At 53.2% G+C, this 25,921-nt stretch overlaps 2 protein-coding genes across 2 annotated transcripts; one reads left to right on the top strand and one right to left on the bottom strand.

Moving 5' to 3' along the window:
• Positions 1 to 914: 914 nt before the first annotated feature.
• Positions 915 to 18,542, bottom strand: PLD2 (phospholipase D2). Its single transcript, XM_033184994.1, has 25 exons — positions 18,428 to 18,542; positions 17,766 to 17,875; positions 17,534 to 17,664; positions 17,231 to 17,373; positions 16,445 to 16,550; positions 16,288 to 16,353; positions 16,099 to 16,157; positions 15,867 to 15,959; positions 15,621 to 15,773; positions 14,691 to 14,840; positions 9,723 to 9,806; positions 9,501 to 9,579; positions 8,634 to 8,744; positions 8,287 to 8,457; positions 7,179 to 7,305; positions 6,870 to 6,988; positions 6,665 to 6,778; positions 6,100 to 6,204; positions 5,809 to 5,897; positions 5,587 to 5,700; positions 5,380 to 5,429; positions 4,969 to 5,103; positions 4,604 to 4,757; positions 2,570 to 2,684; positions 915 to 1,710 (listed from the first exon to the last, which is right to left on the bottom strand). The coding sequence occupies exons 2-25, from the start codon at positions 17,872 to 17,874 to the stop codon at positions 1,486 to 1,488; spliced, it is 2,802 nt and encodes a 933-aa protein (XP_033040885.1). The 5' UTR covers position 17,875; positions 18,428 to 18,542; the 3' UTR covers positions 915 to 1,485.
• LOC117068035 (basic proline-rich protein-like) lies at positions 18,003 to 23,874 on the top strand. Its single transcript, XM_033185293.1, has 3 exons — positions 18,003 to 18,016; positions 18,127 to 18,944; positions 23,581 to 23,874. Exons 1-3 carry the CDS (start codon positions 18,003 to 18,005, stop codon positions 23,745 to 23,747), a joined length of 999 nt encoding a protein of 332 aa, XP_033041184.1. The 3' UTR covers positions 23,748 to 23,874.
• Positions 23,875 to 25,921: the final 2,047 nt, after the last annotated feature.

The following is a 25,921-nucleotide window of genomic DNA, read 5'->3' on the forward strand; positions in this document are numbered from 1 at the left end:
TAGCAGGTGTGGTGGCACATGCTTGTAAAGCATCTATTCAGGAGGCTGAGGCACGAGGATCTCTTGAGTCCAGGAGTTCAACATTGCAATGAGCTATGATTGTGCCATTATACTCCAGCCTGAGGGACAGAACAAGACTCTGTCTGTCCCTCCCCGTCAAAAAAAAAAGTTACCATTGTTACCAGTGACATTCTGTCTATATACCTCTCCTGGAAGGTAACCATTCCCAGTTTGGTATGTGTAATATGCTTCCATAGACCTTGCCATATTTTCCGCCTCTTCCCTCTGGGGCAGGGCTGTCCAGTAGAATCCTGTACAGTGATGGAAATGGTATATACTTGCACTGTCCAATATGTTAGTTACTAGCAGCAAATGGCTACTAAGCACTTGAAATGCAATTAGTGTAAGGGACTAAGTTTTTATTTTTATTTTTTGAGACGGAGTCTTGCTCTGTCGCCCAGGCTGGAGTGCAGTGGCGTGATCTCAGCTCACTGCAACCTCCGCCTCCCAGGTTCATGCCATTCTCCTGCCTCAGCCTCCCGAGTAGCTGGGACTACAGGCACCTGCCACCACGCCAGGATAATTTTGTTTCTGTATTTCTTGAACAAGAAGCAGCCTCTCCAGATCCTTCTCGGAGCATCTCCCTCACCTGTGGTTGTGACAGCAGCTCCACAGTTCTCCACGTGCCCTGGCTGGGCCCTGCCCATCCTTTTACCCAGGCATCACTGTGTCAACACCTTCTCCTCTCAGGAGCCAGGTGACCGAACTCCCGAAGCCATGGATAGGTAGAACAGAGGTAGAGAGACAAGAAAGAAGAAAGGAGGAGGGTGGAGATAAGATGAAGGGGACTGGTGCCCCGTGTGGGCAGGGACGGGAGGCTGGACCGAGCGCTTAGTTCCTCCAAGGAAGACGCATTAACCTTTTCTACACTTTTATTTATGAAATGCTTATTGAACAGATACAAAGTTAGTGTCAGCAGGCTGGTGGAGGGACTTAATATGCACTCCTTCCTTCCCCTGGTGGGGGCTAAAGCCAGAAGTGGCTTTATCCTTCCCTCCACCTTGGCAGCAATGGGCTGGGAGAGGTCCTGGGACAGGGAGGGGGTTCAAGGGCAGGAGGAGGAAGGGAACAATGAGTAGTAGGGCCTGGGGCAGAGCCCCCTTCTCCTGGAATAAGAGGCTTGACCCTGCTCACCCTGGCAGGAGCTGTGCTTCTCCTCTGCAGCATGGAGAAGTGGTTTGCACTGGGCAGCAGGGGGGGTGAGCTTCTCTGGGACTCTCTCCTGCCTCCCCAGCCCAAGGTTGCGAGTGTCCTCTTCGGCTATTTCTCATGTAAGGGTCCTCTGTGACACCTCTAATCCCGTCCAGGGATGCCTGCCTTCCCAGATCTCACAGGGCACTGCCCTCAGTCCCTGGGCTTAAGGGGCAGGGAGCCAGACCTGGTGGGGCACAGCAGCTGGTGACCTCTCCCCGACGGGGGCCTCAACTATGTCCACACTTCTAGGGGGACCATGCCCTCCTTGCTACCCAGCGGGGGCAGCAAAGACTCATCCTCTAGGAACTTGAGGGGGAAGTGGACCAGGTGGCCCTGGACCTGGGTGAGCTCAGACCGAGCCAAGGGAGGACTGACTGTGGCCAAGGGCTCCACGGCCACATACTCCCGGAGTGTCCGCAGGGAACGCGTGGCATTGGTCGGTAGGCAGCGGAAGATCTGTGGGCAGGGGCACGGATGCCAATAAGGCTTGGGGAGACTCTCCCAACAATCTAAGTCCGACTAGGCTCGACCCCTTCCCCCATACCATCTCTCCATACCCCCACTGACCCTGGGCCTCTCTTTTTTTTTTTTTTTTTGAGACAGAGTTTCACTCTTGTCACCCAGGCTGGAATGCAATGGTGCGATCTCAGCTCACTACAGTCTCCACCTCCTGGGTGCAAGTGATGCTCCCGTCTCAGCCTCCCGAATAGCTGGGATGACAGGCGCCCACCATCATGCCCGGCTAACTTTTGTACTTTTTTTTTTTTTCAGACAGAGTTTCGCTCTTATTGCCCAGGCTGGAGTGCAACGGCATGATCTCGGCTCACTGCAACGTCCGCCTCCTGAGTTCAAGAGATTCTCCTGTCTCAGGATCCCAGTCACACCCAGCTAATTTTTTTGTATTTTTAGTAGAGAAGGGGTTTCTCCATGTTGGTCAGGCCGATCTCGAACTCCTGACCTCAGGTGATCCGCCCGCCTTGGCCTCCCAAAGTGCTGGGATTACAGGCGTGAGCCACTGCGCCCGGCCAATTTTTGTACTTTTAGTACAGATGGGGTTTCGCCATGTTGGTCAGGCTGATCTCGAACTCCTGACCTCAGGTGATCCGCCCGCCTCGACCTCCCAGAGTGCTGGGATTACAGGCATAAGCCACTGCACCCAGCCTGGGCCACTAAATCTCTTGATAGCAAATGCCCCCAGGCCCTCATCCCCCTTTCGAGAATGACTGTGTGGTGGGGCTTCTCTCCAGCCTACCCTGAGCAGGATAATGCACACATTTCCCCAGGCCACTCTCCCCCTCCTCTCCCAAGTTCCCACCTGCTCATAGATGTTAGCGTTGCTCTCAGCTGTGTCTTGCCACAACTGGAAGAAGTCATCACAGATGGGGTCTCGGAGGTCCAAGTCTGGCCGGGTATTTGCTCCAAGAATGACACTATGGGAGAAAGGGGTCCCAGCAGAGCCAGATTAAGATCCTTAGAGAACCTGAATGCCAGAAAAGTTACATCGTCCCTACTCAGGTGATTCAAAATAGGCTGGGCGCAGTGGCTCATGCATGTATTCCCAGCACTTTGGGAGGACGAAGCCGATGGATTGCTTGAGCTCAGGAATTCAAGACCAGCCTGGGCAATATGGCAAAACCCCATCTCTACAAAGAAATACAAAAATTAGCCAGGCGTGGTGGCATGTGCCTGTAGTCCCAGCTACTTGGGAGGCTGAAGTGGGAGGATCACTTGAGCCAGAGAAGTCGAGGCTGCAGTGACCTGTGGTCATGCCACTAAACTCCAGCTGGATGACAGAGCAAGATCCGATCTCAAAACAAATAACAAACAAACAAAAACAAAACAAAACAAATGCAATATAAAATAGTAAAATAAGTATAAAAGAAGCCAACAGAGTTCTGATTTGTCTTGACTTTGATGACTACATTGGTGTTTTAAAAAATTATTTTTATTTTAAATTTTCTTATTTTTCTGTTCTTTCCCCAGTCCTCAGAACCTGTGAAAATAATTACTTTTTTTTTTTTTTGAGACGGAGTCTAGCTTTGTCTCCCAGGCTGGAGTGCAGTGGTGCCATCTCCGCTCATTGTAAACTCCGTCTCCTGGGTTCACGCCATTCTCCTGCCTCAGCCTCCCGAGTAGCTGGGACTACAGGCACCCACCACCATGCCCATCTAATTTTGTGTATTTTTAGCAGAGACGGGGTTTCACTGTGTTAGCCAGGATGGTCTCGATCTCCTGACCTCGTGATCCACCTGCCTCAGCCTCCCAAAGTGCTGGGATTACAGGCGTGAGCCACTGCGCCCGGCCAAAAATTACTTTTAAAAGATTTTTTTTTTTTTGGTGGGATGCGGTGGCTCACAGCTGTAATCCCAGCTATTCGGGAGGCTGAGGCAGGAGAATCACTTGAACCCAGGAGGCAGAGGTTGTGGTGAGCCAAGATGGAGCCATTGCACTTCAGCCTGGGTGACAAGAGTGAAACTACGTCTTAATGACAACAACAACAACAACAACAACAAAACAACAAAAAGATTTTTTTCATGGCCAGGTGCAGTGGCTCACACCTGTAATTCCAGCACTTTGGGAGGCTGAAGTGGGCAGATCACCTGAGGTTGAGGAGTTCAAGACCAGCCTGACCAACATGGCGAAACCTCGTCTCTACTAAAAATACAAAATTAGCCAGGCGTGAAGGCATATGCCTGTAATCCCAGCTACTCAGGAGGCTGAGGCAGGAGAATCGCTTGAACCTGGGAGGCAGAGGTTGTGGTGAGCTGAGATCTCGCCATTGCACTCCAGCCTGGGCAACAAGAGCGAAACTCCGTCTCAAAAAAAAAAAAAAAAAAAAAGATCTTTTCTCATTAGAGTTCCTGCTTCACTGATACTCTAAACTGATCAGTCTGTCTATTGATTTTTTTGTTTGTTTTTTCTGGAGGCAGAGTCTCGCTCTGTCGCCCAGGCTGGAGTGCAGTGGCGCGATCTTGGCTCACTGCATCCTCTGCCTCCTGGGTTCAAGCAATTCTGCTGCCTCAGCCTCCCAAGTAGCTGGGATCACAGGCGTCTGCCACCACGCCCAGCTGATTTTTTGTATTTTTAGTAGAGACAGGTTTCATTATGTTGGCCAGGCTGGTCTTGAACTCCTGACCTCAGGCAATCCACCCGCCTTGGCCTCGCCAAAGTGCTGGGAAGTGCTGGGATTAGAGGCATGAGCTGCCGCGCCCAGCCTTGCCTATTGAGAATCTAGCACTACCTCTACCTCTGGCTCCAGGAATACCTATGCGGTGCTACCTCTTGTCCTGCTCAAAAGGCAGACGCCCCCATCTTGCTCCCACCCTGTGGCACCCCGCCCCAGCTCTACCTGAAGCAGTGCTTCCGCAGACTCAAGGCAAAGCTGCCCGCCTGATACTCCACCCCATTCATGAGGGATGGTTCCATCTCTGTGTCCTCGATCAGCACGGCCAGCTCACTGTCCCGCTTCCCCAGCAAGCTCCGGTCATTGATGTTTGCAGAACCTGGGGTGGATGTGGGGCACGCTGTCTGCTTGGGGCCAGGGCACTCCCCCCACTACCCCATCCCCTCTACCAAAGCACTGGCCTGCAACACTCCTTCTTGGACCCTCCAACCCTACATGAGCCTGAGCTGCAGTCTCTGTCATCCCAGCCTCTCATCTCTTTGCCTGTCGCCACACCCTCTCCCTGCCAGGGGCCCAGATCCGGCACTGACCGATGATGACCGTCCGGTCATCTGCGATGAGCATCTTGCTGTGGATGTAGATGAGCTCCGAGACGGGGTGCCCGCCCAGCTCTCCATGTGTACGAAGCCCGCAGATGGAAATATAGTCCCGCCATGCTGTCCCCACTGCACACAAGAGACGGGGTGACAGGAGGGGAAGTGAGGGGAGAGGTGGCTCTGTGTGCAGACAGGGCCCTGTCCCACCTCCTCTCACTCCAGAAGCTCTTCCTACAAAGAGTCTTGTCTCTCTGCTTCTCCCTGCAGTGAAAGGCCAGCTATGGTCTGCGTAGCCTCAGAGGCTCACAGGTATGACAGCCTCCTTCCCCCACCCCCAGGCCTCCAGCGCCCCAATCTCCCTCTCCCAGGGGTCCAGGGCTTGAGCCCCCAGCCCCCAGCACTCACTGGCTGCTTTGAGGCGATGCAGGATTGAATACTCCCCACGACACAGGGTCCTGAGAGAAAAGGCAGAGGGAGAGAAGTGGAGGCTGGCAGAGGGGAGGGGAGGTCAGGAGAGGTGGCCCTCCTTTAAGGCCCAGGAGGAAGGGATCAGGACAGAATCAGGAGGGGGACACGGGTGGGATGGGGCCATTGAGAGCCCTGGGGGGTCACCTGTAAGTAAAATGCAGAATAGCCTGAATGGAGTTGCCACCACCCGTGGAGATGTCGCCCTCGAAGCCAGGGAGTAAGGGCAAAAGCACGTAGACTCGGAAACACTGCCCCTGTCTGGGGAGAGGGTGGAGTCAGAGGTGCGACTGGTCCCTCAAACCCCACCCCCTTCAACTGGGCTCAAACCACACCCACAGTCCCCACCTTCCTGACAGTCCACCTTACTTGTGGGCCTTCAGGATTCTGTCCACAATCTCATCGCCCACCTTGTTCAGAACCGTCCGCCCATCTGAGCAGCTAATGAAGAACTGATTCTGGGGCAAGAACCAGAGACAGACATCAGCAGCCTGGCCCCTGGCGCTGTCCTTGGCCTCCAGCCCTGGTCCCAGGCTCCAGGCGTCTGCTTCTGCTCCGGGCCTAGCTCCACCAACCCTCGATGACTGACTCCACTCATTCCCCAGGTGTCTCTCCTGCGACATCCCTTCCATGCTCTCCCCCACCTCCTCCCAGTCAAACCTCAATGTAGAGGAAGTGCCGGCTCTCCTTGATGGTGTGGAGGTAGGCATTGAGGATGGAGTTCTCCAGAGTCCCTGCTGACCAGCGGTCCACTGACCGCAAGACCTAGGGAATGGTGAATGCGATGTGCTTCTTTTCATTTTTTTATTTTATGGTTTTTTTTCAGACAGAGTCTCGCTCCCTTGCCCAGACTGGAGTGCAGTGGTGTGATCTCAGCTCACTACAACATCCGCCTCCTGGGTTCAAGCGATTCTCCTGCCTCAGCCTCTCTAGTAGCTGGGACTACAGGCACACACTACCATGCCCGGCTAATTTTTTGTATTTTTAGTAAAGATGGGGTTTCACCATGTTAGCCAGGATGGTCTCGATCTCCTGACCTCGTGATCCGCCTGCCTCGGCCTCCCAAAGTGCTGGGATTATAGGCTTGAGCCACCGCGCCCGGCCGTGATGTGCTTCTTAACCCCAGGAGAGGACAGTGTAGGGGGCTCTCATACCAGGGAGAGTGGGTTGGGGTGTTGGGCTGAAGGAGACAAAGGTGGGGGCTGGCTGAAGTGGGGGGCCTCACCTGCACAGTGGTGCACTGCCCCCCTGGGAGCGTGAAGGGGAGCTGGTTGGCAGTGCTGGTAGACTTGGGAAGCAGGTAGGGGTACGTGGGAGTCTTGTACTTGGCCTTGGTGGTCTGAAGTGGAGGGATGGCAGAGTCAGCAGGAGGTGCCAAGCTGTCCCTGGCTCCCTCCCTACCTCCAGCCCCCACCAGAGGGAACGAGCACCTTGGTGAAGTTCCAGCGCTGGATGAAGTGCCGGGCGAGGTCCCGGGCAGGTAGGCCATGGACGGCCACCCCAACATCCCGCCATGGCATCCGAGGGGTCGTCTCCCTGTCAATGAAATCTGCGAGGTCCCGGGAGAGTCAGGGGAGATGTCAGGCCTGGACTCCTGGGGACACTTGGGGCAGGGAGGAGGAGCCTGCCAGAGGGAGGGCTGTACCACCCTTGACCCCTCTCATCCCATCCTCAGTACCAGTCCCACCTTCCGACCCTGCTCTCAGCTCTCTGGGGTTTTGGCAGGTGGGAGGCTTCACCTTCGAAAGGCCGGTCGAGCTGCACCCAGTCCTTGGTGATAAGATTGCTGTAGTCCTTGCCCAGCCAGAAGAATTGGTTGTGAGAGAGGTCTGGGGTGGCCGACGAGTCTGGGCACGGGGTGGGAGGCTGTAGGGGGAACATACCCAAGCCAGGGGCAAGGGGAAGTCATGGGGCTGTACAGAACCAGGGCCAAAGAGGAGCACTGAAAGAGTGAGAGAGACGGAGAGGAAGAATGAAACAGAGCATCTGATTCCCCAGCCCTCCCCTCCAGCCGCCTTTGACACTTTGGGGTGATGGTCAGTGAAATGGGGAAAGGACTGGATTACAGCCCTTTTTTTTTTTTGAGACGGAGTCTCGCTCTTGTCACCCAGGCTGGAGTGTAGTGGCATGATGTTGGCTCACTACAATCTCCGCCTCCTAGGTTCAAGCGATTCTCCTGCCTCAGCCTCCCGAGTAGCTCAGATGACAGGCACCCACCACCATGCCCGGCTAGTTTTTTGTATTTTTAGTAGACATGGGGTTTCACCATGTTGGTAAGGCTGGTCTCGAACTCCAGACCTCAGGTGATCTGCCTGCCTCGGCCTCCCAAAGTGCTGGGATTACAGGCATGAGCCACAGCACCTGGCCAGTTACAGCACTTTTTTTTTTTTTTTTTCTGAGACAGAGTCTCGCTCTGCCGCCCGGGCTGGAGTGCAGTGGCTGGATCTCAGCTCACTGCAAGCTCCGCCTCCCGGGTTTACGCCATTCTCCTGCCTCAGCCTCCCGAGTAGCTGGGACTACAGGCGCCCGCCACCTCGCCCGGCTCGTTTTTTGTATTTTTTTTAGTAGAGACGGGGTTTCACCGTGTTAGCCAGGATGGTCTCGATCTCCTGACCTCGTGATCCGCCCGTCTCGGCCTCCCAAAGTGCTGGGATTACAGGCTTGAGCCACCGCGCCCGGCCCAGTTACAGCACTTTCAAAGTGGGTTCTTGGGGTCCCAGAAAGTTTGAGGAACCCTGAGGTGGGCAGGGCCTGGAATGACTGAGGAGGTAAGGCTGGAGCTGGGAAAAGGTGTGGATTGAGCTTATCTGAGTTTGGGGGTGCTCAGGAAGGCCTCGGGGGGATCACCTGGGAGACAGCTGATTCAGAGGAGTCTCCAAGGTCCGTCAGTCGGTAGTGCAGGTCATCCCAGCGGCCATAGGCAAGGTCCAGTCCCCCCAGGAATGCTAGCACTTGGTCCACCACCAGGAGCTTTTCATGATGAGCCCACAGCGTCACTTGGTCTGGGTGACGCATCACCTGGAGCAGGCATGGAGGGTTCATGAGGTGGGTTTAGGTGAAGGAAAACAGGAGGTACTGGGAGGGAGAGAGGAAAGATGGAAAGATGAGACCGTCAGGAAGCGGGAGCACTGGGGGCAGGGACAGTGTGGGGAGGAGGGCTGTCATGTGGGAGGGTCTCTGAGGCCCAGAGTCACCTTTATATTGGGGTGCAGCAGCATCAGTGCCCTCTTGCTATAGCCACTGTTGATGCCCAAGGCCAATTCCACTTCCTTAAACAGCAGAATGGATACACGGACACCCTCCTCCTGGTGGTGAGTTGGGGAATTAGATCCCAGTGCCTCTCCCAGAGTTGCCCCTTTCCGCACTCCCAAACCCTTTCTACGTGTGTCCCTCCAGCCTGTCTGGAGATCCTAGAGGCTCTGCCACATATGCCCTGCTTTGCTGCTTGCAGCAGACTTAGACTAAATGTCATCTGTGTGCTCACCCACTCACCCATCCACATATCTATCCACCTACCCTTCATCATCCATCTATCCATCTTCCCAAGCATTTACTCATTCCTTTATCTACCGTCTATCATTCATCCATCTACCCGCCTACCCTCCTAGCCCTCCGCCTTTCCAACTCACATCCTTCCATCCATCACCCTTTCTGTCCTCTATCCATCCACCCACCCACCCACCCTGCAACATCCATGCATCCTTCTTCCTGTCCATCAACACCATACATGCCCCCTCCATGGCAGGTACTGTGCCTTGTAGGGGAACAATGATATTAACTAGTCCAGTGAAAGAGATAGACATGTACACCTCCAGATAACACAATAAAGTATTATGTTTATTGGGAGGGAAGTCTGCCAGGTGGAGGGAGCATGAAGAGGAAGGTGTCAGTTCTCCTTAGGGCAGAGGGAGAGGGCGGAGCTGATGTCTGACAGGCGCTGGGCCAGGATGGGCACATTTCCCTCCCCTGAAGCCTCAGACTCCCTACCTTCTCCCAGCCCTGCTAATCAACCTCCACTCACAGGCAACCCCCTCCCCCTGCAGCCTGACGGCTGTCCTCACCGCCTTCCTCTTGAGCATAATGTCCAGTCTCCAGTCATCTGAATGGGCCGGACGCTTCAGGTAAACCTCAGGACTCAACCTGGGATTCAGGGCAGTGGATTAGGGGCAACCAAAGCCCCAGACCACCAGCCGCACCCCCCTTCTCCTCCTTCCTCCGAGGAATATGCTGACCTGCCCCAGGCTCTATCCTGCCCAGTCTTGTTGGGGCCTCTTTCCACTCACCACCAGTCTGTGATGAAAATCTCCTCTTGAGCTCGAAGGATGGCATCTGCCACAGCAGCAAAGTAACCTGCCCCATTCACAAACCTGGGGGGAGGCCAAGCCAAGGAGGTCAGGGGAGTCAGAAGCCAGAAAGCTCTGGAGAGTGAAGACCGGAGGACAGTCATGGGTCAGAGGTGACAGCAAGGTCAAGATCAGGAATGATCAGAGAGCACAAGTGGTATCAGACACATCAAAATAGTGTTTGCCCATGCACACTAAATACAAATAAAAATTACAAAAAGACACAATGACCTAATCAACTAAAGAATGGGAGGATTGGCCGGGCGCGGTGGCTCAAGCCTGTAATCCCAGCACTTTGGGAGGCTGAGACGGGCGGATCACGAGGTCAGGAGATCGAGACCATCCTGGCGAACACGGTGAAACCCCGTCTCTACTAAAAATACAAAAAAAACTAGCCGGGCGAGGCGGCGGGCGCCTGTAGTCCCAGCTACTCGGGAGGCTGAGGCAGGAGAATGGCGTAAACCCGGGAGGCGGAGCTTGCAGTGAGCTGAGATCTGGCCACTGCACTCCAGTCCGGGCGACAGAGTGAGACTCCGCCTCAAAAAAAAAAAAAAAAGAATGGGAGGATTAATACATCATACATAAAGAACACCAATAAGTCGACAAGAAAAAGTCACATGAGCCAACTGAAAAATGAGCAAATCGTAAGAACTGACAGTTCACAGAGAAATTAAAATGGCCAGTTGTGGCAAATGATGTTCAGTTTCACTAGTAAATGAAGAAGTTAAAATGAAATTACATTGAAAAAATCCATTAGATGGGTAATAATTAAAATCATTGGTAACATTCAATATCTCAGCATGTTAGCATATCAGAATGTTATTCAATATGCTGGGGAATATTCAGTATGCTGGGGAAGTGGGTATTCTCATAGACTATGGGAATATAAGGTTTAGGAGACAATTTGGCAGTATCAAAAAAAAAAATATATATATGTAGCTTTTTTGAGATGGTGTCCCGGCCGGGCGCGGTGGCTCAAGCCTGTAATCCCAGCACTTTGGGAGGCCGAGACGGGCGGATCACGAGGTCAGGAGATCGAGACCATCCTGGCTAACACGGTGAAACCCCGTCTCTACTAAAAAAAACAAAAAAATTAGCCGGGCGAGGTGGCGGGCGCCTGTAGTCCCAGCTGCTCGGAGGCTGAGACAGGAGAATGGCGTAAACCGGGAGGCGGAGCTTGCAGTGAGCTGAGATCCGGCCACAGCACTCCAGCCTGGGCGGCAGAGCGAGACTCCGTCTCAAAAAAAAAAAAAAAAAAAAAGAGATGGTGTCCCGTTCTGTCACCCAGGCTGGAGTGCAATGGCACGATCTTGGCCCACTGCAACCTCCGCCTCTTGGGTTCAAGTAATTTTCCTGTCTCAGCCTCCCAAGTAACTGAAATTACAGGCGCCCGCCACCATGCCTGGCTAATTTTTGTATTTTTAGTAGAGACAGTTTTTGCGATGTTGGCCAGGCTCGTCTTGAACTCCTGACCCCAGTGATTACTCGCCTCGGCCTCCCAAAGTGCTGGGATTACAGGCAAGAGCCACAGCGACTGGCCAGCAGTATCAAAATATTAAATGCACATAGCCTTTAATATCATTAAATATGCACAGTAATTTTACGTCTAGGAATACATCCTACACAATGCTTAGGCAAAGATCGTGTTCATCGCATTGTGTGTAAGAATGAAAAATGGGAAATAATCCAAGTGTCTAATCTTTCACACATGTATTAAGTGAAAAAATAAGTCACAGAAGAGGGTGCATGATCTCATTTATGTTGAAACAAAAGTAACACGTGCCTGCACATGTGAAAATATGTAGGAAGGCCAGGCGAGGTGGCTCATGCCTGTAATCCCAGCACTTTGGGAGGCCGAAGCGGGTGGATCACTTAAGGTCAGGAGTTCGTGACCAGCCTGGCCAACATGGTGAAATCCCATCTGTACTAAAAATATGAAAATTAACTGAGCATGGTGGTGCATGCCTGTAATCCCAGCTATTCAGGAGGCTGGAGGCAGGAGAATCGCTTGAATCAGGGGGGCGGAGACTGCAGTAAGCCAGTATCGTGCCACTGCACTCCAGCCTGGGTGACAGAGCCAGACTCCATCTCAAAAAAAAAAAAAAAAAAAGGCCGGGCGCGGTGGCTCAAGCCTGTAATCCCAGCACTTTGGGAGGCCGAGACGGGTGGATCACGAGGTCAGGAGATGGAGACCATCCTGGCTAACACAGTGAAACCCCGTCTCTACTAAAAAAATACAAAAAACCAGCCGGGCAAGGTGGCAGGCGCCTGTAGTCCCAGCTACTCGGGAGGCTGAGGCAGGAGAATGGCGTAAACCCGGGAGGCGGAGCTTGCAGTGAGCTGAGATCCGGCCACCGCACTCCAGCCTGGGCGACAGAGCGAGACTCTGTCTCAACAACAACAACAAAAAAAAAAAAAACAAAAACCAACCAAACAAACAAAAACAACCTCTGTCCATGACTGCCCTGTGCCTGTGATATTAGCACATGGGACCCTGTGAGATCAGCTGCCACTGACTCCCAGCCTCTCCTCTGACTGCTCCACCTCACTCAGTAACAACAATATGTCCTGGTGGTTCCCAAACGCCCGGAGCTATTTCTGTCTTCTCTGCCTGGACTGTTCTGCATTTTATCTATCTCGTAGAGTTCCAGGAGGATCAGCAAGTGTATGCTGTTCCCATGCAATCACCAGTCCTATCAAAATACAGGACATTTTCATCTTCCTGGAATGTTCCCTCGTGTGCCCCGTTTGATTGCCCAGACAATCTTTTCCCCACACCCTGCCACAGGCAACTGCTGATCTGATTTCCATCACTGTGGATTGGTTTTGGCTGTTTTAGAAGTTTATAGCTGGGCACGGCGGCTCACGCCTGTAATCCCAGCACTTTGGGAGGCCGAGGCAGGTGGATCACAAGGTCAGGAGTTTGAGACCAGCCTGGCCAACATAGTGAAACCCCGTTTCTACTAGAAATACAAAAATTAGGCCGGGTGCTGTGGTTCACGCCTGTAATCCCAGCACTTTGGGAGGCCGAGGCAGGTGGATCACGAGGTCAGGATATTGAGACCAGCCTAGCCAACATGGTGAAACCCCGGCTCTACTAAAAATACAAAAATTAGCTGGATGTGGTGGTGTATGCCTGTAATCCTAGCTACTAGGGAGGCTGAGGCAGGAGAATCACTTGAACCAGGGAGTCAGAGGTTGCAGTGAGCCAGGATCGTGCCACTGCACTCCAGCCTGGCGACAAAGAGAGACTTCATCTCAAAAAACAAACAAACAAACAAAATTAGCTGGGTGTGGTGGCACGCGCCTGTGATCCCAGCTACTTGGGAGGCTGAGGCAGGAGAATCGCTTGAACCTGGGAGGTAGAGGTTGCAGTGAGCCGAGATTGTGCCACTGCACTCTAGCCTGGGCAACAGGAGCGAAACTCTATCTTTAAAAAAAAAAAAAAAAGTTTATATAGGCGAGGCACTGTCCCTCATGCCTGCAATTCCAGTGCTTTGGGGAGGCCGAGGCAAGAGGATCCCTTGAACCCAGGAGTTCAAGACCACACCTGGCTAATTAAAAAAAAAAATTATTTTACAAAAAATTTAAAAAATTAGCCTGGTGTGGTGGCATGTGCCTGTAGTCTCAGCTACTTGGGAGGCTGAGGCAGGAGGATTATTTGAGCCTGGGAGGTCGAGGCTGCAGTGAGCCACGATCACACTACTGTACTCCAGCCTGGGTAACAGAGCAAGACACTGTCTCAAACAAAAACCATAACAAAATTAATATTGCGTCAGTCTGTGATTTAAAGCAAAACTAGTTCAGGGTCACCACCTCCTAGAAACCTTCCTGATATCCCTGCTGGGTCAGGTACCCCCTGTCTGTGCTTGTTACCTTCTACCTGTCACCAGTATGGCAAGTTCACATTGTTTTATGATTTGATCACCTACTTCCCTAACTCAGAGAGGCCTGTGTCATACTGCCAGCACTGCTAGGTGCTTAGAAAATGTTTATTAAGGCCGGGCGTGGTGGCTCATGCCTATAATCCCAGCACTTTGGGAGGCCGAGGCGGGCGGATCACCTGAGGTCAGGAGTTTGAGACCAGCCTGGCCAACATGGTAAAACCCCATCTGTACTAAAAATATAAAGATTAGCTGGGTGTGGTGGTGGGTGCCTGTAGTCCCAGCTACTTGGGAGGCTGAGGCAGGAGAATCGCTTGAACCTGGGAGGCAGAGGTTGCAGTGAGCTGAGATCAATAGAGCAAAACTCTCCAAAAAAAAAAAAAAAAAAGGAAAATGTTTATTAAATGAAGGACTAAATCAGATTTGAGATCATAGAGAACAAAGAGGGTCAGTATGGTAGAGGGGGCTTTAAAAAGTTGTAGGAGGTTACAGACGTCAAGGGTCAGAAGAGATGACCAAATCTGAGGGTCAGAAAGGTCAGAGCGAAATCAGAGAGATCAATGTGGTTGAAGATATCAAAGGTCAAGAAGATTAAGGAGTTGGCCGGGCGCGGTGGCTCAAGCCTGTAATCCCAGCACTTTGGGAGGCCGAGACGGGTGGATCACGAGGTCAGGAGATCGAGACCATCCTGGCTAACACGGTAAAACCCCGTCTCTACTAAAAAATACAAAAAACTAGCCGGGCGAGGTGGCGAGGGCCTGTAGTCCCAGCTGCTCGGGAGGCTGAGGCAGGAGAATGGCGTGAACCCGGGAGGCGGAGCTTGCAGTGAGCTGAGATCCGGCCACTGCACTCCAGCCCGGGCTAGAGCGAGACTCCATCTCAAAAAAAAAAAAAAGAAGATTAAGGAAGTCACAGGGTGGATCGCTGAGGTCGGAAGGGTTCAGAGGAGATAAAAGAGAAGGTGAAAGACTCAGAGACTACACAGGGGGTCAAGAAGGCCACAGAAGGGATGTCAGTGTCTCACCACCGGGCCATGGTCCCAGGCCGGGGTGGGGCATAGCTGTCATGCTGGTGCAGCTGTAGGAAGTCTCTGCCTGGGCCCCGCGCCAGCTCAGTGATCTCTTGGGCCCACCACCGTGCCTGCCGGTAGCTGCTGCACTTGAGAATCAAGGACCTGGATGGGAACGATGAGATGGACCATAAATCCTCACCCTCCATACATATGATTTTGCCCAGAGACCTCCCCTTTCTTTCTCACTTCCTCCCTCGGTCCCTAATCACAACTCCACAGAGACAGGGTGTGTATGTATCTGCCTTATTTGTTTATTTATTTTTGAGACAGAGTTTAGCTCTTGTCCCCCAGGTTGGAATGCAGTGGTGCGATCTCTGCTTACTGCAACCTCTGCACCCTGGCTTCAGGCGATTCTCCTGCCTCAGCCTCCCAAATAGCTGAGATTACAGGCCAGCACCACCACACCTGGCTAATTTTTGCATTTTTAGTAGAGACAGGGTTTTACCATGTTGGCCAGGCTGGTCTCGAACTCCTGACCTCAGGTGATCCGCCCACCTCGGCCTCCCGAAGTGCTGGGATTACACGCATGAGAAACCGTGCCTGGCCGTATCCACCTTACTCACAGTTGGAGCCTAGTATTGTATCAGCAACCAGTATTATACCAGGCACTCAGGTTTGTTGAATGAACAAATGAACAAATGGAATTTCCTTTATGTCAGCAGTTCCTTTCCTGGGCTTCTACTAATCCCCTTTCTCTGGGCCCAGTCTCTAAGAGCAGTCCCAAGCATCTGGCTAGACCAGTTCCCTGGTTCAAAACTATGTCCGGATCCAGGGAGGTGGGAAAGCTTTCCTCTCTACTGTGGTCTCTCTTACTCAACTCCCAGCAGGGCTGTAGGCTGGCTCACCACTCAGCTGGTGTCTCTCACCCCAGGGAGGCCTCACCTGTGGGAGGTGTCGATCCGCACGCCGTACCGTGCCTCCGTGCTCCTTTTCCCCACCTGCACCTCAAAGCCAGGGTCAAAGAGCTGAACAAATGAGATGGCACCCGTCTCGAGGCACATGTACAGCAGGAAGGAGTCCTTCACCACCAGCCACCTAGAGCAGAAAGGCTCCCTGTGTTCCTCTCTGCCCTCGCAATTTTATTCCTCACCCCCACCCACTGCCCAGCTGCTCGGCCATAGCCCTTACCTCTTGGACCAGCGATAACAAACTTGGTCTCGGCCACAGCAGGTGAGGCCAGGAACGCGGTGGCCACCTGAGCGCTTCCGGATCGTCCCCTCCCTGTGGGACAATCAGGAAGACAGACTGGATGAGGACTCCAGACCCCCAGCCCACCTTGCACTGCTTGCCCCATTCTCAGGCAGGGGGAAATTAAGAGTGATGTCTACGGATGCCTGGGTGAAGGGGGTCGGACACTCACAGTCCTTTGCAGCCCAGGTCTGGGATAAAGGACAGCTGACTGACTTCCAGGAATTCTGTCTGCAAAGGAAAACAAAAGGCCAGAGAAGACACCTGGCTTTCAGCTCCTCAGACCCTGGGGCCCCGGCCCTCCTTCCCCTGAGGGTCTGATGATCCTGCTCCACATCTAAAATCAGCTCCTGGACCTTACCAAAGCATGGTAGTTGCGATAGAAAGACATGGTCAAGAGGCGGTTGAGGTAATTCTCCAGGTATTTCTAAAGTGGAGATGAGAGAGAGAGAGACAGATGGGACCAGAGCCATTTGCACATCCAATGCCTTCCCAGAGGACCTGGCATCTGGTCCCACCTGTTTGCTGGCTGCATGTCTGGTGGAGCCCTCAGGACCTGCCCGGGGTAGAGAAGGCATCTCTCTGTTGGCTGCATCTTGGGCTGGAGAATAGGCAACGGCAAAACTGTGGAAAGGATGGATGAGGTTCAGGTAAGAGCTGGGAGGCTGGGTGCTCTGGTTCCTGAAAACACTGGAGATGGGGCTTGGAGGAAGAGGAGGCCTGGAGATGGCCAGGTGTGGTGGCTCATGCCTGGAATCCCAGCACTTGGGGAGGCTGCAGCAGGCGGATCACTTGAGCTCAGGAATTTAAGACCAGCCTGGGCAACACAACAGCACCCCATCTCTACAAAATACACAAAAATTAGTTGGGTATGGTGGGTGTGGTCCCAGCTACTCGGGAGGCTGAGGTGGGAGGATTGCTTGAGCCCAGGAGGTTGACGTGAGCCAAGATCATACCAGTGCACTCTAGCCTGGGTGACAGAGGGAGACCTTGTCCAAAACAAAAACAAAAACCAAGCAAAAGTCCTAGAGTCTGGCAAAAGGAAGGCCCCCTACCCTGGGAATGGAGAGTAGAAAAGGGTGAGGCTGCCAAGAGCATTTTGGGCATCCCGCCCAGCTGAGATGCTGGCACAGAACCATGGACAGGGAAAGCTGAGCAGGGAAAGTTTCCTGGTAACTGGGGTCAGGGGAGGAGCCCAGTGGCCAGAGTTGCAGGGAGGAAAGATTGTGGCCTGGGGGTAAGACAGGCAGAAAGGAGGGTGGGGGGAACCTGCCCTCTACAGAAATCAGTCTGATCCCCCTCACCGAGCCAGAGGGAGCAGACTCATCAAGACTTTATGTCTCAGGAGGTCCCGATGCAGCTCCTGAAAATGACGAAACTTCTTCTTGGTTGTCCAGGTAAAGTCGCCGTGAGTCAAGCGGACAGAATACAGAGTGCAGGTTCCCACCTAGGGGTGTGAGGAACTGAATGGATGACCCCTGTGTTGAGTCCCCGCCTCCCCACTCTGGCCAGCCCTCCCTTTCCCTCTTCCCTGGGGCCAGCACAGCCACTTTGGATCCATTCCGGGCCGCCCTCCCTTTCCCCCTCCCTGGGGCCAGTCTGGCCACCTTGGATCCGTTGGTGTATCTTTCGGTGCCCACCACCTGGGCTGTGACAGGGACCCCAGCTGCGAACACCAAGGGGTGCACTTTCAGAGGCTGAAGCTCATAGATGGCCAGAAACGGGTGCATCCGGTCGGCTAGGAGGAAAGAAAGTCGAGGAGTGTAGACCCCCACAGGCCCCAGCCCCCTGGCTCCCCACGCCTCTCCTCCCTGAGGGCCATCCATATTCCCTGTGTACCTGGGTCCTCTCCCTCCCTCAGAGTGTCCACCTCATCGGACTCCATCTGGAGCTGGCTGGAGTCCAGTTCGTCCCCAGTGGGGAAGAGGCTCTCAGGGGTTGCCATCATCCTAGGAATATAGGGAATCCTCAGGGAGGCGAGTTGCCCTGCAGGACCCGCCCCCCATCCTAACTCCCACAGGTCCTCCATCTCTTCCAGGTCCTCCTCTTCCCCCACGGACTCCTGACCGCCCGCTGATGACGCCCGACCAGTTTGCAACGCCCCATCGACCCCTTCGAGCCCCCATCCCCTACCTTAGTCCTTCATCCACAATCCCAGTCCCAGTCCCGCTCCCCGACCCCCGCCCCGTCCCGTAACCAGAGACCCGGGGAACACCCAGCCAGGCCCGGAAGGCTCCGACCTGGGGCGGCACAGCAGCTGCGCGGGGAAGCGGCCCCGGGTGGTCGGGAGAGCGCGGGGCTACGGGGCTTACGCCAGGCCAGGCGGGCCGGGGACAGGGGTCCAGGCAGGAATGAGGAAGTTACGCGATCCCCGCCGGGGGGAGAAACCCCGAAATCTGAGCGTGCGACTGAGTCTGGAGGCTCTGCAGCCCGAGCCCTTTCCGTCCCCGCCCGATTTCCGGGACCGGGGACCCCCGCGCGCCCCTTCCCGGCCCCCTCACCCTGGCAGACGGAGCCAGCGCCCGCGCGGGTTCCCGAGCCAAGCGAGCAGAGCAGAGCCGGAGCTGGAGCCGGAGCCCACGCCCCAGCAGGCCGGGGCGGGGCTGGGGCTCAGGGCCTGCCCTCGGGGGCGGGACGGCGCCCGGCCTCACCTCCGCGGGATTCTCGTCTGTCCTGTCCCGCCCCCGCCGCCCTCGGCCCGCCCCGCCGCCCTCGGCCCGCCCCGCTGCCCCGCCGGCCAGCCGGCCCGCTGGCCCACGCACCACCGGGAGCCCGGGGGCCCGCACTGTGCCCTGCAGGGCCGCGGGGCCGCGCAGCTCTCTCGGCGAGACCGGCAAGTGCTGCAAGGCGTCGGGGCGTTCCGCGCCGTCGGTCCTAGCGTGCCCTGCCGCCGCCCGCCGCCCGCCGGGGCACCCCGCGCTTCGCGCATCCTTCTGCTCGGCGTCCGCCCCGGGCCCCTCCAGCCGCGGGCGCTGCCTCGGCCCCCAGGGGCACGCGCCTCCGCTGCGGGAGCTGCCGGTGGGTGCCCCGCTCCCAGACCCGCTGCGAGCCACATTCGGCCTAGCGCAGGTAGCGTTTGTACCTGGAAGGAATGAGGGCGTAAAAGGCCCGAGGGGTGGTGGCTACAAACCCATTAGTGTATGAAAGCGGGCATTCTTTCATTCATTCACCAAACATTTATTGCGCGCTTACTCCTTGCCAGACGCTGAGCGAATGGTAGTAAATACGATGGTTACAGAGCCTGCTGAGCTGGAATTGACAGTCTAGGGGGAAATAAAATTTTTTCGGGTATTAAAATATAAGATATTTCAATCTTTTTTAAAAAGCAGATTTATTTTTCTCTTCTTTTGATAGACATGTGTGTTTCCAGTTTTGCCCATTGTTTTAGCTCCTGTAAACATTCCTGTCTTTGTGTGGATAGTTTTCCTTTATCTTGGGTAACTAGGGAGTGGAGTTGTTCAATCATGTAAATGTATGTTTAACTTGTAAGAAACTATCACACGATTTTTTTTTGAAATGGTTGTTCCATTCTAGATTTCCAAAATCAGTGTATGGTGGTTCCAGTTATTCTATGGCATGGCCAACATTTGATATTCTAAATCTTTAGCGTTGGCCGTTGAATGGATGTCATAGGCACACCATTGCAATTTGATTTTCTTTTTTTTTTTTTTTTTTTTTTTGACCATGTTTCACGCGCTGATTGGCCATTTGTATGCATTCTTTTATAAAGTGGCTATTCAGTCTTTTGCTAATATTTATTTATTTATTTATTTATTTTTTTTTTTTTTGAGGCGGAGTCTCGCTCTGTCGCCCGGGCTGGAGTGCAGTGGCCGGATCTCAGCTCACTGCAAGCTCGGCCTCCCGGGTTGACGCCATTCTCCTGCCTCAGCCTCCGGAGTAGCTGGGACTACAGGCGCCCGCCACCACGCCCGGCTAGTTTTTTGTATTTTTAGTAGAGACGGGTTTCACCGTGTTAGCCAGGATGGTCTCGATCTCCTGACCTCTTGATCTGCCCGTCTCGGCCTCCCAAAGTGCTGGGATACAGGCTTGAGCCACCGCGCCCGGCCTATTTATTTATTTTTTGAGACGGAGTCTCGCTCTTGTTGCCCATGCAGTAGAGCAGTGGCGCGATCTTAGCTCGCTACAACCTCCCCCTTCCGGGTTCAAGGGCTTTCTGGCTAATTTTTGTATTTTTAGTAGAGACGGGTTTCACCATGTTGGCCAGGCTGGTCTCAAACTTCAGACCTCAAGTGATCCGCCCTCCTTGGCCTCCTAAAGTGCTGTGATTACAGGCGTGAGCCACCATCCCCGGACTTTTGCTAATTTTTTCTTTTCTTTTTTTTTTTTTTGAGATGGAGTTTTGCTCTTGTTGCCCAGTCTGGAGTGCAATGGCGGGATCTCAGCTCACTGCAACCTCCGCCTTCCGGGTTCAAGCAATTCTCCTGCCTCAGCCTCCTGAGTAGCTGAAATTACAGCCACCGACCACCACGCCTAGCTAAATTTTTGTATTTTTAGTAGAGATGGGGTTTCACAATGTTGGCCAGGCTGGTCTGGAACTCCTGACCTCAGATGATCCACCCTCCTTGGCCTCCCAAAGTGCTGGGATTACAGGCGTGAGCCACTGTGCCTGGTCAAAAACTTCTAAAACAGGCAAAAACAATCTATAGTGATGGAAATCAGATCAGTAGTTGCCTGTGGCAGGGTGTAAGGAAAAGATTGCCTGTAAAGGGAGGGAACATTCCAGGATGATGAGAATGCCCTATATTTTGATACAAGTGGTGATTGCATGGGAGCATACACTTGTTAATACTCATGGAACTGTACGTTAAGATGTGTGCATTAAATTGTATGTACATTTTTGCTTCAATAAAGTTCATTGAAAGAAAAACAAGGCCCGGCGTGGTGGCTCACGCCTGTGATCCCGATACTTTGGGAGGCCGAGGTGGGTGGATCACAAGGTCAGGAGATCGAGACCATCTTGGCCAAAGTGGTGAAACCCCATCTCTACTAAAAATACAAAAAATTAGCTGAGCATGGTGACGCGTGCTACTCGGGAGGCTGAGGCAGGAGAATTGCTTGAACCAGGGAGTCGGAGGTTGCAGTGAGGTGGGATAGTGCCACTACACTCCGGCCTGGTGACAGAGTGAGACTCCGTCTCAAAAAAAAGAAAGACTGTGTAACTCAGGCAGTATGTGTCGTCAGCAACCTAACGTTTCCCACATTGTGGTACCTTCACGGAATGATGAAACAGCTTTACTTACGAGCACTTAGAGTCCTTGGCTAGGATGCTCTTGACTAGAGGGTCTCTGACTAGAGGGCCAGAGCCCTAAACTGGCTGAGGGCATCAATGCTTGGGGACATGCTTCAGAAGCTCAGTGTACTGGTTAAAAGAGTAGATTATGGCTGGGTGTGGTGGCTGATGCCTGTAATCCCAGCACTTTGGGAGGCCTAGCCAGGCGGATCACTTGAGGTCAGGAGTCTGAAACTAGTCTAGACAACATGGTGAAAGCCCATCTCTACTAAAAATAGAAAATATGACTGGGGATGGTGGCAGGTGCCTGTAATCCCAGCTAATTGGGAGGCTGAGGCAAGAGAATCGCTTGAGCCCTGGAGGCAGAGGTTGCAGTGAGACAAGACTGCACCACTGTAATCCAGCCTGGACAACAGAGCAAGACTCCATCTCAAAAAGAAAAAAAAAAAGAGTAGATTTTGGGGTTAGACTGACTCAAGGTGAGGGTTGTGAGGTGGGCATGGTTCCTACTCTGCTACTAACTGCGTGTGTGACCTTGGGCAAATTACCTTGCCTCTCAGTGCTTCCTTTTTCTCATCTGTAAAACCAGGATAGACTTACCAGCAAGGGACTTACCGCAAAAGATCTTTGAGGCTAGGTGTGGTGGCTCACGCCTGTAATCCCAGCACTTTGGGAGGACGAGGCAGGCGGATTGCCTGAGGTCAGGAGTTTGAGACCAGCCTGGCTAAGGTGGTGAAACCCTGTCTCTACTAAAAATACAAAAAAATTAGCCAGGCATGGGGGTGCACACCTGTAGTCCCAGCTATTCCAGAGGCTGAGGTAGGAGAATTGCTTCAACCCGGGAGGCGGAGTTGCAGTGAGCCAAGATCGCGCCACTGAACTCCAGCCTAGGCGACAGAGTAAGACTCTGTCTCAAAAAAAAAAAAAAAAGATCTTTGACATGATTAAGTGAAATGAGATAACATGTAAAAGTTCCTAGCATTTACCTGACACAGCATAATTAATCAATTACAACCATCTTTGTAACAGGGGACAGGAACTATCAGATCATTTAATGAGAATCTAACATTTCCCTGTATAATAAAGTTTCTTAGTCTAAAAAAATAGAGTATTCTTTAAAAGTCTACATCTTGGGCACTCCAATTCTCATTCTAAAATACAAACGAATCCCCAGCAGTGTCCAGCCTGGTGCCAAGTTGTCGGGCATTGCTATAGTGAAATTTTACTGTATCTGTCTGTCACAGCACCTCTGCATCTGTCCCTGCCATGCCACCTCTCCCAACCACCTCCTGCTTCTCCATGGGGATCAGAAAGGACCCCCAAATTAATGGGGCATAAAAATAGGTGTCTGAATGGGAATATACCCCCACCCCTTTCTTCCTCCCTCCTCTCCCCATTCCATCCCTGGCGCCTATAATCACCAGGCGGTCTGAAGCTAAGTAGTAGTTTTGCCCATGGTGGGGGGGCTTGGAAACCACACCCCTCTCCCGGGGGCCCTCCTCGCCATTCCCAGCTCCATTCGCCTCCACTGTTGAGATGGGTCTGAAGGGGGCATGGTGTTTCCCATGGTGCGGGTGCCGGAGACAGCGGGGGACTGAAAGAGGAGCAGGTATGGGGTAGACTGAGGGTAAAGCGGGGCTGTCAGGCAGTCAGACAGACAACTGCATCGCAGGGAGAAAGAAATGCTCAAACCAGCAAAAGGAAAAGGCACATTTGTCTCCCTGGGTGGGAGGTGGGTCACCAAAGTCCTCACAGGACTGGCTAAATAGTTTGTGGGGTCCAGTTCGAAATGACTAAGGGGGCCCCTCGTTAACAATTTAAGAATTTCGGCCGGGCGCGGTGGCTCATGCCTGTAATCCCAGCACTTTGGGAGCCCGAGGTTGGTGGATCACGAGGTCAGGAGATGGAGACCATCCTTGCTAACACAGTGAAACCCCATCGCTACTAAAAATACAAAAAATTAGCTGGGCGTGGTGGCGGGCGCCTGTAGTCCAGCTACTCGGGAGGCTGAGGCAGGAGAATTGCTTGAACCCGGGAGGCGGAGGTTGCAGTGAGCCGAGATAGTGCCATTGCACTCCAGCCTGGGCAACAGAGTGAGACCCTGTCTCAAAAAAAAAAAAAAAAAAATTAAGAATTTCAAGATGGTGATAGCAGAACCCTATGCCAAGCACAGTGGCCCTTTTGAGTCTGGGGATCCTATGCAACTGCACAGGTCACATGCGTGTGAGCCAGCTCTGCTTGCTCTGCAACAGTCCCTCTCCTCCCTGCTGCCATCACCAACGCTCCTCACCGGCCCCCAGGCCCCAGGTGTCTTCCCTTCTTCCCTCCTCAACCCTGAGGTGGGGGTGAGGGAGGAGGTGAACCCTGACCTACAACTTCCTTCTTCCCCCTCCAATCTTTTAGGCCTGAGTCCTGCTGCCCCTCCAGATCCCAGTCCAGCTATAGCCCCCATCATGGCTGAGGGAGGGGTACCCTCGCCAGGGCCTGGTGCCTACTTCAGCAGGAAAGCCCGACTCTCATTCCGCCACCAGCTGCATGACATAGCATCGGCCAATGACTCCACCATTTGAAGGGGACAAGGAGCTGAACCTCCACGAAGGCTTAGCAAGCTTCCTTCCCCAGACTTCTCAGCGATCCTGATGTCCACCTCCCCAAGTCCTTTCTAACCTTCTCATTAAATATGTTCGTAGTTGCTAAGTGCTGTGTGTGTGTGCAGGGGAAGTAGATGGGGCCAAGGCTGCAGGGCTGGGTTATGGGGCTGAGATGGGAAGTGTTACCTATGGTGGGAGTGAGACACAGGAATGATGAATATGAGGCAGCTCATCTCATGCAGAGCCCAGGTGTGACAAGTGGGAAAGTAAGAATTGGCTGACATCAAGCTTCAGCGTTGAGTGTGCTGAAGACAGTCTGGGGTGGCTGGGGGCTGGGCAGGATGGCAGATGGGATGAGAAAGCATATTCATTCGGTAAATGCCGAGTATCTACCCCTGCCAGGCATGGAGGAGATATCAATAAACCAGGAAGAAAGAATTCTCTCTTCTCACTGAGCTGACTTTCTAGTAGAGGGAGGGAGACAATCATACACAGGTAAACAACTAAGGACCCAAGACAGTGATGTGTGCTGCTGTGAAGAAAATGAAACAGGGTCATGTGAGAGTGGGACTGGGGGTGGTGGTTCTTCAGTTTCAGGTGGTCGGGAAAGGCCTTTCTGATGAGGTGACATTTGAGCTGAGAGCTGAATGAGTAGCAGCCACGTGGAAACTGGGGAGCGATGTGTCAGCGTAGGTTTACTAGTTCCAACAAATGGCCATCTCTGGTGCAGAATGTTGACAGTGAGGGAGGCTGCCCACGTGGGGAGAGGAGCACATGGGAAATATCTGTATTTTCTACTCCATTTTGCTGTGAACCTAAAACTGCTCTAAAAAATGAATTTTAGGCCGGGCGTGGTGGCTCACACCCATAATCCCAACACTTTGGGAGGCCCAGGCAGGAGTTCGAGACCAGCCTGGCCAACATGGTGAAACCCCGTCTCTATTAAAAATACAAAAAAATTAGCCAGGCGTGGTGGTGGACGCCTGTAATCCCAGCTACTCAGGAGGCTGACACAGGAGAATTGCCTGAACCCAGGAGGTAGAGGTTGCAGTGAGTTGAGATCGCACCACTGCACTCCAGCCTGGGGGACAGAGCCAGACTCCGTCTTTTTTTTATTTTTATTTTTTTTTTGAGATGGAGTCTCGCTCTGTCGCCCAGGCTGGAGTATAGTGGCCGGATCTTGGCTCACTGCAAGCTCCGCCTCCCGGGTTTACGCCATTCTCCTGCCTCAGCCTCCCCAGTAGCTGGGACTACAGGCGCACGCCACCTCGCCCGGCTGGTTGTTTTGTATTTTTTAGTAGAGACGGGGTTTCATCGGGTTAGCCAGGATGGTCTCAATCTCCTGACCTCGTGATCCGCCCGTCTCGGCCTCCCAAAGCGCTGGGATTACAGGCTTGAGCCACCACGCCCGGCCCAGACTCCGTCTTAAAAAAAAAAAAATTGCAAGGCTGAGGAGGGTGGATCACTTGAGGTTGGGAGTTTGAGACCAGCCTGACCAACGTGGAGAAACTCTGTCTCTACTAAAAATACAAAATTAGCTGGGCATGGTGGTGCATGCCTGTAATCCCAGCTACTTAAGAGGCTGAGACAGGAGAATCACTTGAACCCGGGATGTGCAGGTTGTGGTGAGCTGAGATCACGCCATTGCATTCCAGTCTGGGCAATAAGAATGAAACCCCGTCTCAAAAAAAAAAAAAAAAAAAAAAAGGCCAGCTGTGGTGGCTCACGCCTGTAATCCCAGCACTTTGGGAGGCCGAGGCAGGTAGATCACAAGGTCAGAAGTTCCAGACCAGCCTGGGCAATATGGTGAAACCCCATCTCTACTAAAAATACAAAAACTAGCTGGGTACGGTGGCATGCGCCTGTAATCCCACCTACTTGGGAGGCCGAGACAGGAGAATCGCTGGAAACCAGGTGGCGGAGGTTGTAGTGAACTGAGACCAGGCCACTGCACTCCAGCCTGGGCAACAGAGCAAAACTCCGTCTCAAAAAAAAAAAAAAAAAGGCTAGGCACAGTGGCTCATGCCTGTAATCCCAGCACATTGGTAGGCTGAGGCAGGAGAATCACTTAAGCCTAGGAGTTTGAGGTTACAGTGAGCTATGACAGTGACACTGCTGCCTGGGTGACAGAGTGAGACTCTGTCTCTAAAAAA

The sequence above is a fragment of the Trachypithecus francoisi genome, unplaced genomic scaffold, assembly GCF_009764315.1.
Source record: "Trachypithecus francoisi isolate TF-2019V2 unplaced genomic scaffold, Tfra_2.0 Lachesis_group20, whole genome shotgun sequence".
NCBI classification, from domain to species: Eukaryota; Metazoa; Chordata; class Mammalia; order Primates; family Cercopithecidae; genus Trachypithecus; species Trachypithecus francoisi.

What these genes read in the sequence shown, in the direction of transcription:
- PLD2 (XM_033184994.1), bottom strand. Translation starts at nt 17,874, where the DNA reads ATGATGGCAACCCCTGAGAGCCTCTTCCCCACTGGGGACGAACTGGAC. An exon ending in TTATGCTCAAGAGGAAGGCG is followed by an intron (nt 8,745 to 9,500) that starts GTGAGGACAGCC and finishes ACTCACCACCAG; the next exon opens with GAGGAGGGTGTCCGTGTATC. An exon ending in CTGAATCAGCTGTCTCCCAG is followed by an intron (nt 7,306 to 8,286) that starts GTGATCCCCCCG and finishes TTCCCCCTACAG; the next exon opens with CCTCCCACCCCGTGCCCAGA.
- LOC117068035 (XM_033185293.1), top strand. An exon ending in CTCCGCTGCGGGAGCTGCCG is followed by an intron (nt 18,945 to 23,580) that starts GTGGGTGCCCCG and finishes CCAATCTTTTAG; the next exon opens with GCCTGAGTCCTGCTGCCCCT.